A 13,415-nucleotide genomic window follows, 5' to 3' on the forward strand; every position below is an offset into this window, starting at 1 on the left:
TGCTACAGCTGTGTCCCTCCTCCCTAAAGAACTTGTGAACGCCAGCTAGAGACTGGAGTGCTTTGCACACCAGAGACGCCTGCCTGGGCATGGGAGTCGCAGAGAGAGCTCCTGGGGCAGCACAAGGCATCCTTGTGTCACCTGCCAAGTCTCACCTTTGGTTGCCAGGACTCCAGCCAATCGGTGCTGCGTCCCCTCCACATTACTTATGCAGAGTCAGCCTCCTGGCTCCTTCCTGCGCCCGCCCAGCCCCAGCTGCTGACAAGGGGTGGCGAAGTCTAAGGCTCTAGCAACCTGAGTCAGAACAGACTCTGCCTTGCCTGCCGGCTTCCCAGTTTCCCCGCCGCCCCTGCGGGCTACGGGCAGGCATCTCGCTCCCATGAAGCCCTCCAAGGCATCCCAGCGCTGTAGAGGCATCCGGAGAAACGCCAGCCAGCGCTACCTCTACCAGGAATCCCTGCTGCTCAGGTAAGCAGAATCCCTCCCTTAGTGGGACAGAGGAGGCAGCCGCGGGAAGGTGGGCTACCAAGCCGCGGACAGTGTCCTCACACTGCTCAGCTCCTCTTCAGAAGCCTGTGGCTTCAGGGTCCTGTACACCTGCGGCGTCAACCTCAGCAGTGCCGGTGGAAGGGGTGGCTACCGCTCTCCCTCTGGGCGGGAGGACGGGACTCCTGAGCCCTGCCCCCCAGCCGGACAATTCCGGCCAACTCCTCCTAGAGATTTCGCTCTAGCTCTCTGCTTACGAGACTCAGATCACCATCTCTCACGACACATGCACTTGCGGGGAGAAAAGGCTCGAGCAGGTGGGAGCGAGTGAGAAAGCTATTTGAGTTTGTTACGTGATTCTAATGAACATTTCCTTAAGGAATAAAAACTCCGTTTTCCTTTGGAGAACCTGGAAAAAGTTCTCGGGGTCAGCAAAAGCAACCCCGATTAGAGAGTAACACAGGAAATATTTTTCTTTTCTAATAACCACAGATGAATACTCATCTGTCCTGAAAAAGTTGCATTAGGATTAGAATATTAAGTATTACTGGAAATAAATGTTGCCACCTGCAGAAATGTCATTCTTCCAGAAAGTAGGTAGCTCCCCGAACGCTTTGCCCCTAAGAACCTGCCCAGCTACTTTCTTGTTCACATCAACAGCCTCCTTGCTCTGCCCTCCTCATCTCGGGTTTAAAACAAACCTAAGAGGACAGGCAGAAAGGCGTCTCGGGGTGACAGAAGTTTGATTTTCATTGACTTTACCTTCCAAGTTGGGGAGCAAGAAGGAGTTTTGCTTCTCAAATTATACAAATATTTCAATAAGCCCGTGAAGGAAACTGTTTACCTGCCAAGATCGCTGCAGTTCAAGAGTAAAATCCCCCAGAAGTGACCCCTTCCTTGTCTGATTTGCTGTCGTCTAATAGCCTGCTCTGTCCTCAGAAGCCTTTCTTCTTCCCTGATCATCAGAATAGTAGACTCCACTGAATGCATCCCAGTGGTCTGCCGGTGCTGCGCGGTCTCCACCCCCAGGTGCCCTACACACAGACACCCGCACACACTTCACAAAGATGACCCTGTCAAACTTTCCCCAGGAAAGATGATCACTTCCGGAAGCAATTCCGCTAATCAGATTTCCTCCTTAATGCCCTGATCCATTTAGTAACTTGGATGACAGCTTTAATGCTGATGAAACAGGGGACAGCAGTGACCCAGAACAAATCTTCCAGAACATACAGTTCCAGAAGGATCTCATGGCAAATATTCGCTGCAGACCCTGGACCATGGGACAGAAGCTGAGGGCACTGAGGTGAGGCCTCTGTCTCAGGGACTGATTGAGGTAAAGAAGCTTCACGGCACAGGGCTATGCCCTGCCCCAGCAAGAGATCAAAGATCTGGTCCTTGCCTGGAGATGTCACTAAGGTGGTAGAGGGTGTTCGTGTGTGTGTGTGTGTGTGTGTGTGTGTGTGTGTGTGTGTGTGTGTGTGTTTCAGTGTATGGTATCAGTGTGCAGGTTGAATGTGTGCATTAGCAAAGTTTTCTAGTTTTCCACCTCCTTTCCAAACACTAGATTTTAATATTTTCTGTAAACTCACAAGAGACAAGAGGCCAAGGTTGAGGGGAAAGAGGTATTTTAGCTTCCTTGTTATTGCCTCCTTGGGAGAGAGAATCTCTAAAGAAGTCCCGGTTATTGTGATACTCAGAGTCCTACGAGAGCCCGGCTATATAATAATTAAGGCTACAGGGTTTGAAAGAGGTTGCCTGAATTTGAATCTCATCTCTACCAATCTCTAGCCATTTGGTAATTTTCCTTTCAGTGCTAGGGAAGGATCGACCTCGGGGGCTGTGCACTGAACTACATCCCTGGCCCTTTTTATTTTTCTTTACAACAGCGCCTCACCACATTGCACAAGCTAGGCAGCTCACAGTCCTTCCTGTCTCAGCCTCCGGAGTGCTGTGAAGACAAGAATGAGCCACCAACCCTGACTCATTTTCCGTCTAAATACTGACAACTTTCTCTTCCAAGCTGCCGAGGTGGTGAGGAGTCGTCCTTCTCTCTCAGGGCAGCGTGTGCAACAGTGACAGTTGCTGGACTCCTGGGCACTGTTAGAAACTGAAAACCCTGTTCTGCCCTTTGACCTCCTGAGCCATACTGTGGGACAGGGTCAGCGCTTCTTTCCGTACGGAAGGGCTGGGGGTCTAATCGGCAGCCTTGTGTATGATAATCACATGTTCAGCCAGGGGCTTCGCCTCAGCTTGCCAGCATCAGAATTTATTTTTAGAGAGAATACAAAATAATATTAAAACAGAAAAAATTACAAATGACATAGAATTTCACTAAACAAAATACTTTTTGTATTTTTTCTATTTTTTCTCTTCTATCTTTCCTTAATTTTTTACAACTTTTTTTCTTTCTTTTTCCAATTTTGCATGTATATAGCTGGTAGTATGAGCAACTAATTGAAAGACAACACTATACAATGCAGCAAGTACTGCCAATTTCGTATTGTTTTGCCAGCATTTTAAACATGCATTCGAGCTAATTCTTCTGAGATCTAGAGTTGGAGGCCGTGCATTGGGTGTAGTCGATGAGGACATGAAACAGGCTGAGCCCTGTGCGAGCTCAGTGCTGTCCCTTGCGTGTCTTGGTCATTTGGTCAGGGAGACTGACAGTCTTGATGTAAGTGGCAGCCAACAGTGGCCCTGACTGGCCCGCTGGTGCACTTTGGGCACCTGTGTGGGCAGGACCAAGGTCTTGTGCTGCTCTTTTGCACCATTTTCTACACCCCAGCCACATACTCTTTTCTGTCCAGACCACTGCCTCCTCAGCATGGGCTTCTCCCCGCCCCGTTATTCCTCTCGCACATGTCCAAGCAGCCACACTCCTCCAGGTGCCACCTGCCCCTCCAATGGCTGCAACACTGAGCTCCACAGACAGCAGTGTTTGTACCCTCAGAAGGCTCCCTTATCTGCCTTCCACGTCTACCATGTCTGATCTGTGAGGGTAGACTAAAAGAATAAAAGAGAAAAAGAGAAACATTGGCAGGCACGGGCTTTATTGAGATGAAGCCCTGAGAGGGGCCGCAGGCTCAGAAGTGCCAGAGCAGCAGCTGTCCTACAGTGGGAGGGTTTGCGTGGGGGATCCAGGAGACGCAGAGGATGAGGAAGCTGAAAACTGACCATTCTGGGCTCGGGGCGTCTATCTTAGTCTGAGGTTGCTGGTCTGTCTCCTGTTTGCATGAAGTTCATTATTTGTCTGGAGCTGAAGGCTGTCTGGTCTGGCATGGGCTGTTCTATAAGCATCATTAGGGTAGGCAGTTAATTAGGAGAGCTGACATGGTTACAAAGCCAGGAGAGGTGGGGAAGGGTTAGAACACACACGAAGATGTCCTTTGGATTTTCTGTCCACTATGTCCACATTTTAGGTGGGATGGGGGACCCTCAGAAGTGTGAAGAGACCGGCCCAAGCAGCACAAGGGTTCTGAGTGCTAAACTAAAGCCATTACCATCTGCTTTCTGACCCCATGTCCAGTATCTCTTGTACTGAAACACAGGAACTCCACCCAAGGGATCGTTGCAGCACTCAATCTACAAGATGCAAATATACAAGATATTAAAAGAGCAGTTGTTCTGTTAGAGCCTTGAAAAATCATTCAGAAATGATGATGACATTATTCAACGCTGTCGGAATAATTTTTCACCTTGATGCCAGAGCACAGCAAATGATTGCTTTTCAGTCCAGGCACCTTGGAAAGAAAAGACCAGCCAAGCCTCCCGCCATGGCGCTGGGCTGTGCCGCTTGGCCAGAGCTCCAGCCGGGTGACGGCGGCCGTGTGTGCGGCTGGCCATGGCGCCGCTCTCCAGGGGCAGCCTGCCCTCCAAGCACGTCGATCCATCAGCCCATGAGACACACACCTCTCCTCTGTCACCTTGAAAGTTGCCAGAGCAGCACAGCCCTGATTGGACACACTGAGGTTCATCATGGGTTCACTGGGGAGGCACAGGGGACACAGAGCCTTTACAGACACAGGTCGGAGCAGCTCTCTTGCTTCCCCTGCAGGGAGGGGAATGGTCACATAGACTGCCCCGCTGCTGTGACTGCACCCGGGTGAGGCCCACCCACCCTAATTCCCCGATGCCACAGTGCTGTCCAGGCCCACGCTGTCCTGCTCATGTTATCTTTAGATCATTTTTATCCTACCCAGCGAGGAGCTCCTCCAGAGCAGTGACTCCATGTCACGCCTTTCTCTGTTCTACAGTGTCCAACTCAAAACAGGCGTGCAGAAACATCTGCAGGAAAGAATCACAGATGTGCAAAATGTGTCCTTATTTGACTTTGCTAGGCTTTTTCAGATGTCATAGAAGGCAGGGAAGTTTAAGATCGCCTTCCTGCGGTGATCATGTAAGGTAGGATGTCAGCCTTACCTCCGTCTCTTGTTTGACCATAACATACTGCACTAAGGGTTTTTGCAGAGAGTGGATAGACAGCTCCAAACCCCAGTGTTCTGTTAGGTTGTGCAGTGAAAAAAGAGCTGACTTGTCCTTCGAGTGTGAAGGAGGAACTCATTACCAGAGCATGTGACAGGGAGTCTGCTTGGGGTACGCACACAGGGACACCATAAAGGGAGAATTTGCTGAAATAGCCAATCGGCCCACACAGAAGAGCTGAGTTCTTTCACTGAAGCTAAAGCAGCAAAGCCTCAGGAGGACCCCTGCACTGGCTGGGGCACAGTGAGGTTACCCGAAGGAGATGCCCTTCTCCAAGGGTCGCTGGCTGCAGTCTGTCCCATGGCGCTGCCCCTCAGCCCAACCCTGTTGCTCATGGAGTTGTGGATTTAACCGTCATTCCCAATGGGTCCTGTCCATTTCTCAGGGTTGAACATTTAGATAACGATACCAGGTTAACTCCACAAAATGGTGTGTGGGTGGGTGGCGTGGTTGAGCCAGGCTGTGCCTGGCTCTGTGAACACAACCCTGCTCCTCCCGTTAACCCAACACCACCGATTCCTTGAAGCAGGTTCTCTGAAGCTAGTCTGATTTCCACTTCTGAGGAACCAACAGAAAAAAGAGAGTTGTTAAGTGGAGAGGCTGAGACAAGATTTCCAAAGCTAGTGATTCCTGGCCAACCTCAAGAAGTTTAAGAAATTCAGTTGTAGTTACTACCGCTATGCATTTACCACTTTGGATAAGGTCATCTGTGTGTGTGTTAAATAATTTTGTGTGTGTGGAACTGGGATCAAACCCAGAGGTACTCTACCACTAAGCTACATCCCCAGCACTTTTTATTTTTTATTTTGAGGCAGAGTCTCTTTGCCCAGGCTCCAACTTATGACCCTCCTGCCTCAGCCTCCCCAAGTGCTGGGATCACAGGGGCACTCATCTAAAGAAAAAAATTTCTAACAAAGTCAGGAAATGAAACCTAGTGATATTCTCTCTCCTACACAATCTTGTCTAACTTAGTTGAATGACTGACTCCTCTTGCACTTCCACATAGTCTGTAAAAAAAAAAAAAAAAAAAATTTCAAGTGTGATAAATTGTGCTCCCAGCTCCATGTTTTTCTTTCCTCAGACGAGCTAAGGAGATTGTGCTGAAATTTGAAGGGAGGCTGACCAGGACTCGAGGCTACCAAGCAGCAGGTGCAGAGGTAAAGAACCATTTGGGGTGCTGCCCCCCCTTCCTGGGACTGCACTTGCCTGGGCCCCTGGGGTGTGAGCTCAGCCATCAGCAGCTCAGAGCAGGGGGCTGGGCTCCAAAGCTTCAGGGTCCAAAACTTGGATTTCAGTCCTAGCTGCCACACTTCACCAGTCATGTGGCCCTGGCTAAGCCTGTGCCTCAGGAGAGGGCTGTCCACAAATGTACGACTTCCTGCGCTGTAACCCTGTGGAGCTTGATGCCTGTATGTATCCCTCACGGTGGAAGGGCTGTGGATACCCTCCAGCTTAGCTTCTGTAACACAGCGCTGAGGTTTTGACAGTGTTTCTCCCCAAGTAGTCACTGAAAGCTAACCTGTAACACACTTTAAAATGATCTGGGGCTGGGGAGATAGCTCAGTAGAATAAGCATCTGCCTGGCAAGCGCAAGGTCCTGAGTTCAATCCCGGGTACTGAAAAAAAAATAGTTTTGCCTGAAATAATCTATCTATAAGGACATTTCACAGGACTTTTTTTTAATGTTGTCTTATTTTCCATAATTTTATTGAGAAACAAATAGCAATGAGACAGTTTCAAATCAAATTGGTAGGACAGTTCCAATAATAAACACATTGCATACATTCTTCCTAGTGGTTAATTGCTGTACAAGATGTGGACATTATATCCTATTTATAAACACTATTACACCAAATCCCTCTATATATTAAGAGAATGTAATTATGTATCTATCCTAACCATTTTGAATACACAGATACAAAATGGACATTCATCTGTATTCCCTTTTTTATTTAGTTCCATTATTTGAATATTATAGGTGTGTTAACTCAGAAAAATATTCTAAAAAAGTCCAGTAATCCCTAATAGTACTGAGTCTTCTGCTTGACTGGCAGTGTCAGAATTGTTGAACTGGGTCCCCTACAGCTCAACATAACAACATGGCTTTACTTCTTATACTTCGTTTTTATACTTTTCTCCTGGATGGCTAAGACCAAGATAAAGCAAGACCTATGCAACAAAAGTTATAGCTTTTGGATCTGATAAGGTCAGTGAAATCCCCTCAGGATTTATCCTGAGATCCTGTACCTCAGATTGTAGAACCCTTGTCAGTGTCAGCCATGTGGATGAGTCCCAGCCACTGCTTGGCCAGTGTGCTCTCGTGAAAGCCTGAGAGAATGTTTTATCTCCATGTGACTCTCCTTAGGCACACTCTACATCATCGATCACTTTCCTCTTTGGCTCCATAATCTCCTTGATCAGAAAATTTGGGACACCACTGAGTTACATGACATGACAATACAAGTTCTCATATATACTGAGTCTTAATTGACCTTGGAAGGCTAGGGCACAGGACTTTTAAAAAGAAGGGGATGGTTCTTTCTTCTGTTCCCCCTCCTATCCCAATGTCATCTTTTTAAAAAACCTCATTTGACAGTTACTGCATAAGTGTGCAATTTTCACCTTATAGTAATTACAGAAATTCTTGTGTTTCTTTTTTCACTTAACACCACAGAGATTTTTCCATGTTGCTATATATCTTTTATATTCACCATTTTCAATAGCTGCTTAATATTAATCTGATAAGTGTATATTAATTTAATGGGATAGTTGCCTGCTACTGGGTATTTTCATTGATTCTAAATTTCCATTATTATTAATAATCCTGTAAAAAGTATATTTGCCAAATATAGCTTTTCCTCTTTTTAAAATTATTTTCTTAGGTTAAATTAGAACTATAATTATAATAGAGAGAGACTATGATCTGTTTTTTGGCTCTTGATAAATATTTTTAAAATTACTCTTCAAGAGCCTTGATAATTTATATTATCATTCCCAAGAAATAATTTATTAGCCTCCTAATAGCTCTATAATCACTGAATATTATATATCTCAAAAGTTTAACAGAAAAATGATTCATCTATAAGCTTCCTTGAAACAAAATTAAAATGTCATAAATTTTACATGTCTGAAAAATTGTATCAAAAACTTGCCAATGTTCTGCCCTGTCATTCTTTCTTCTTACTCTTCATAGAATCTTCCTTACTTCCTGCCAAACTCGTCTGTGGCTCCTTATGCTGGCCCCACTCTGGTGGAGTTTATGAAATACGCATATAAAACAAAATCAGCATTTGTAATCACACATGCTGCCAACGCTTTTCTTGTTTTTCTATGTGAAATGCTATGGGAAGACTTTCCCAAGGTAACACGAGCCCCTTGACTTGTGTACAGCCTGTGACATGTCCCACCATGTGAAAAGGTCCACTGGAAGCTCAGCGTGGGTAGAGCAGCAACTTCACAATGCTCAGGTTCCCAGGAAAGTGTTCTAAGCTTCCTCCCTACCTAGAGATGGCCCAAAACTCTTCAGCAGTGCCTCACAGGCAGGGCACTCTATTTTTTTCAGTACCATGGACCATGCAGGAAACACCTCAACCCAGGAAGGTTCAGCCCAGGGCCAGGTCTTTCTCTGGACCCTGGGACAGACCTAGTGACAACTGCTCTTCTGCCTATGGAAATGCCATCAAAGTCAAAGCAAAGCCCTCGCTCACCACTTTAGCCAATTTATTATTGCCTATAGCTCAACCTATATTGCCTATAGCTCAGTGAGTCTTGTCTCTGTTTATAGCCCTTGGATTGTTTTAGTTTTAAAAATCTTTGTTTCCCAAATAGTAAAGTTCAGTGACTATTCCTCCATTCTTGCATGGCTTCTGTGGCTGAGGCCTTAGAGCACCACCCAGGCACAGCTCCTTTCCCCTCTCTCGGGAATCGCTCCAGACACAGGGCAACTTCCGAAGCCCGAAGCCCATTTTCCATCTGGAGTTTCTGTTCGTGTGAAGTCTCCTCGATTCCTGCACCTTGACTTCTGGGTGTAGATGGTCCACCTTTGGCACCTGCACGCTTCTGTGTTTTGTTGTAAGGGGAATAGGAGACTTTGGGTCACCGAGGCACAAGAGCCACCCCAGGCCCTGGAACGGAAGGCAGGGACAGCCAGCCTTTCTACAGATGTTTCCCTGCTCTAGGTAAATGGCTTTGAAAGAACCCTTTGGGTTTAACATCCCATGTCTTCCATTTCCCATGGGATGCTAACAGCCCTGTGGCACAATTTGGCAGGAGCCCTTCTTCCATGCAGGACTGGAATTGCTCTCCACATGTTCTCTATGCCCCACTGCCCTTCTCATGGGTTGCCCCAAGTCCACGCACTTTTACCCTGGCACCAGGGCAGCCTTGGGTACATCCCTTGCTCATCCCAGGCCTTCCTGATACATGACAATGGTGGCTTTAACTACTCTTGAATTTTAATCCATTTCCTTTCTATGCTTCAGCCCATTGGGCCATTGCTGGCTGCAAGGTTTCCTCTGTCCTCCTGCCTGCTCCTCTAAGCAGTGCCCAGCTCCTGCCAGTGCACAGGTGGACACTGGCTTGCCTCACTACCTCCTTCCATTGACTATTTTTAGAGTGCTGGTTCCTTTGCATTTGAGTCTCAGGGACAAGTGTGGCCTTCCAGCTAGGTATTTCACGTGTAAGAGCTTGCTCCGCAGCCCAGAGGACTGCTCCAAGGTGGCACAGACTTGTTGCCAGCTGCCTTCCCTTGGCTGAAGGCAAGCCCTGCCCCAGCCCAAACACCACGAGTCCTGTCTACTGTCTGCTCTTACAGCGGCTGCAACCTGGGTCCCCACTCAAGCTGCCAGGACAGTCACATGTGTTATAAGAGTACATTTATTCCAGGTGAACTTACAGCACTTTCCAAAGATGAAAGAATGAACTGACATTTTCAAGAGAAGTTACCAAAGCTCAGTAAGTTCCCTACCAAAATAACTCACCAAGATTACTAAAACTCAATACCTAGTACAAAAATAATTTACCAAACTGAATTACCGAAACTCAGTAACATGAGCTCACAGTCAGGACCTATTCCTTGCAAGTTTGTTTTTGCTTTGCTTTGTTTTTTGATCTGCTTTTAAAGTCATTAATTACTGCATAAAGTTCTAAGGCTGTTGCTATGGAGATGTGGTGCCAATCACGAGAGACGAATGACATTTTCCCCCACACCTTACTGAGTAATAGTAACCAAAAATCATGCTTTTCTATCAGGTTTGCCTCTAAGAAACTCCTTCAGACAAAGCCAATGGAGACTCATTATTGAAGTAAGCCTTGGGGCTCCTTCCGTCCAGGGCTCTGGAAACAGCCTGGAGGCCGGGCTTCTCTAGCACCAGAGGCAGAGTGCAGACCGGGCCATTCCCACCAGCACAAGTGGCCTGCCAAAAGCAGAAGTCCCCCAAAAGCCACTAGCTGAACTCTACCTTTCCTTATGCAGACACAAAAGAGCATACCAAGCAAAGAAACTGACTGCTCCAGCGGCACGTCGTAAGACAGGGAGGGACCTGGGCTTAGAACTCTGGCCGCCCTCTCCATGTATTTTAGTTTTAGGACTTGGCGCAGGCCAGAGGCTCCCTGATCCCTCATCAGTAGAGGCTTGAGCGTGAATGGCTCTGGTCCTTGCTGGGCAGCCAGGATCAGAAAACCATGGTCTGGGTCTCTGCACTGCAGGAGATAAGCCAGGTGTACGACATAAAGGTAGTGCAAGGTGGGACAGGACAGACATTGTAACAGAGACCAGAAGCCAGTGCTAGGAAACGTGGTGAAAAATAGCAACTTACTACGAGCCACAGAGAATCTGTGCAGTGGTTTCATGACAGGGCCTGTATTTGAGTTGGCTCTCAACTCTTATGCAAAAAATATCACGCCAACTTCTGGTAAAATTCTGACTCTCATTTATTTGACAGCAGCCGTCTGGCCCAAGCAGACACGGCCACAATGATATTACCTCACGGGTCTGCTCTGGGGCTGAGGGTTGTCTTACAGCTCAGAGTGCACTTATCACATTTGCAGCCCTTTGTGCAATGAAATTATTTGCCTCCAACACAAACCAAGATAGTTTGTATATTAAAACACACAACCTGTCAATCTTGTCGGACAGCAGAGCCAGTGTCAGAGCACATTTTGTTTTATTGGGGGGGGGGGAAGAACTGTTAATTGCATTCCTTAAGCCCACAGGACAAATTTCCAGCCTCATTAACCCTAGAGGCTTCAGCCAGGAAAGAGGCCTGGAAGCTCGCTGGGCTTGCGGAGGTGGAGCTCATCCTCAGGCAGGAACTAGATTCTCAGTGCTCAGGCAGAGGCAGGTGTCATCGCCTGAGAGCTTGTTAGCAAGGATCCACTCCCCCAGCTACCTCAGGTTAAGAGCAAGGTCTAGGGTGTGCCTCTGGACGCCATTCCCCTATTTCTAGTCTCTGCTTCAGGATCAGTAGGGAGGATGTAAACCGAGACCCCACACAATACACACCTCACCCACACTCTGCGGCTCAGGCCCTGACACAGGTGTGTGGTCACCTGGACAGTACCCAAAGAAGCTGGGGACCACTTGGATCCTAGAGCCAATGACAGCCATGAATTCCACTGTCAGAGGTATCCAGGGTACCTCTGAAAGCCTCCTGACCCCCAACAGGCCCTAGTGCCACCAGCCATTCTTTCCTCCTGATGGACTGTCCCTAACTGGCCCTTTCTTCCTAGCTGTGGCGGAAGTTGGCTCGTCTGGCCTGTAATTCTGTGGTCATCTTCATCCCCTGGGAAATGAGGATAAAGAAAATTGAGAGTAAGTACTTTCATGTGGCAAAAGCAGAACTAGTGGCCACTTCACAGTCTGAGCTGGTCTGGGTTGTCCCAGTGCTCATACATACAGCCGGGTATGTCCAGCCTCACAGGAGATCCAGGGAGATGGGAGACTCCTGTCTGTCCCCACCAGGACAGGAGCTGGCCCCACCAGTCTTTCTGCATTCCCAGGGAGCAAAACCGGCTGCTCCACCTTGTTCATTCAGTCAGACACACAAATTCCAAAAGATGAAGTTAAAAACTGATAATATATAAGAAGGCAGTGTGGAAAGCTGCAAAATACAAATAAGGAGGCCCACACTTTCAGAGAAATGATTGTAAGCATTTGGAGAACATGAAAAATAAATCACATGCACAGTTACACAAAAGTAGACACACACATGCACACACAGTACAGAATATCTGGAACAAATTTAACAGAAATTCTGAGATGAAGAAAACTATAAAATTGGACCTCAGAATTTAAAAATCTTCTGAAGCACTGTGAGATTTGGAAGTGCTGACTTCTCAAAACCTATTCATAAGTTTGATGCAATTCTAATAAAAGTCTCTGAGTTGTTTTCAGAAGTTGCTAAAATGTTCATAAAAGATTAATGGAAGAAAACAGCCAGAAGAGTAATTATAAAACACATAAGGAAAATGCAAATGAAGTTGTATGACTGAGATGTTAAAAACACAATGTAAAAGGTTAAGTAATTAAACAACATTACGTAACTCAAGAATTACAAATAAGGATTAGCAAAAACTTGGGGTCAGGTAGCAATATTCGTGGACTTCAGCACATCATGATTATCAGAATCTGGCAAAATTAGCCCATCGATACTGCTGGAACGATTGAAGCAAACGTTTCAAAGAGTAGCTCTTTCATTTTAACATGTCATGAAGTGTTTAATTTTACAAGTGGAAACCATGAAAGAACTAAGGAAAATGTCAGTGATTTGATCCTCAAAGAGAAAATTATAGAAGTGTAATAAGAAATTATTGAAGAAAGTACTGCTACCAGACCTGCAGATTTTCCCTAATCCTGTGATTTGCAGTTGAGTTCTGCAATGCTGTTTGATTACTTAGCCTTTTACAATGTGTTTTCTTTTTGTTTTTTTGTTTTTGTTTTTTTGTATTGAGTACAGGGTCACACTACATAGATCCGACTCATAGTGATCCTCCTGTTTTCAGCCTCCCAAGTGGTGCATGCACCACGCCCAATCTCAATCGCTGTCTCAGCCTGCCCCCGGGGCAGGGCTGGCACGGCATGCCCGGGATCAAACCCCGGCCACTGTGCTCTGCCTAAGCAGGCGCTTTAGTCCACTGAGCTATCTGGCCAGCGCTCAACAATGTGTTTTTTACATTTTAGTCATAAATATTAACTTCGTTTGCATTTTTCCTTATGTGTTTTAAACATAGATAAGAAATTATATATACAAAAAATAAATCTGAAATTTGTACAACCACTAGGAAAACAATTTTAAGTATTTAAATGAAATTATGCACTTTCTTCCTCTAATTTAGAGCAAGTGTAGGTATATAGAAAGCTGGCGAACTCCCCCTACCCACCCTGTGGCCTTCACCCAATTTGCTAACATCCAACAAACTGGTTGTATCTTGAAATTAAGATAAAA

The 13,415-nt window shown here is 46.4% G+C and overlaps 1 protein-coding gene across 1 annotated transcript in view; it reads left to right on the plus strand.

Annotated features, from left to right (window-relative positions):
* The first annotated feature begins 323 nt into the window (after window positions 1-323).
* Tmc3 (transmembrane channel like 3) overlaps window positions 324-13,415 on the plus strand; it is a 38,395-nt gene continuing 25,303 nt past the window's right edge. The window contains exons 1-4 of the mRNA XM_004623487.2: window positions 324-468; window positions 1,646-1,792; window positions 6,053-6,128; window positions 11,701-11,782. Coding sequence (XP_004623544.1) covers window positions 380-468; window positions 1,646-1,792; window positions 6,053-6,128; window positions 11,701-11,782 — 394 coding nt within the window. The 5' untranslated portion in view covers window positions 324-379. The remainder of the gene's footprint in view (window positions 469-1,645; window positions 1,793-6,052; window positions 6,129-11,700; window positions 11,783-13,415) is intronic.

The sequence above is a fragment of the Octodon degus genome, unplaced genomic scaffold (assembly GCF_000260255.1).
Source record: "Octodon degus isolate 3935 unplaced genomic scaffold, OctDeg1.0 scaffold00002, whole genome shotgun sequence".
NCBI classification, from domain to species: Eukaryota; Metazoa; Chordata; class Mammalia; order Rodentia; family Octodontidae; genus Octodon; species Octodon degus.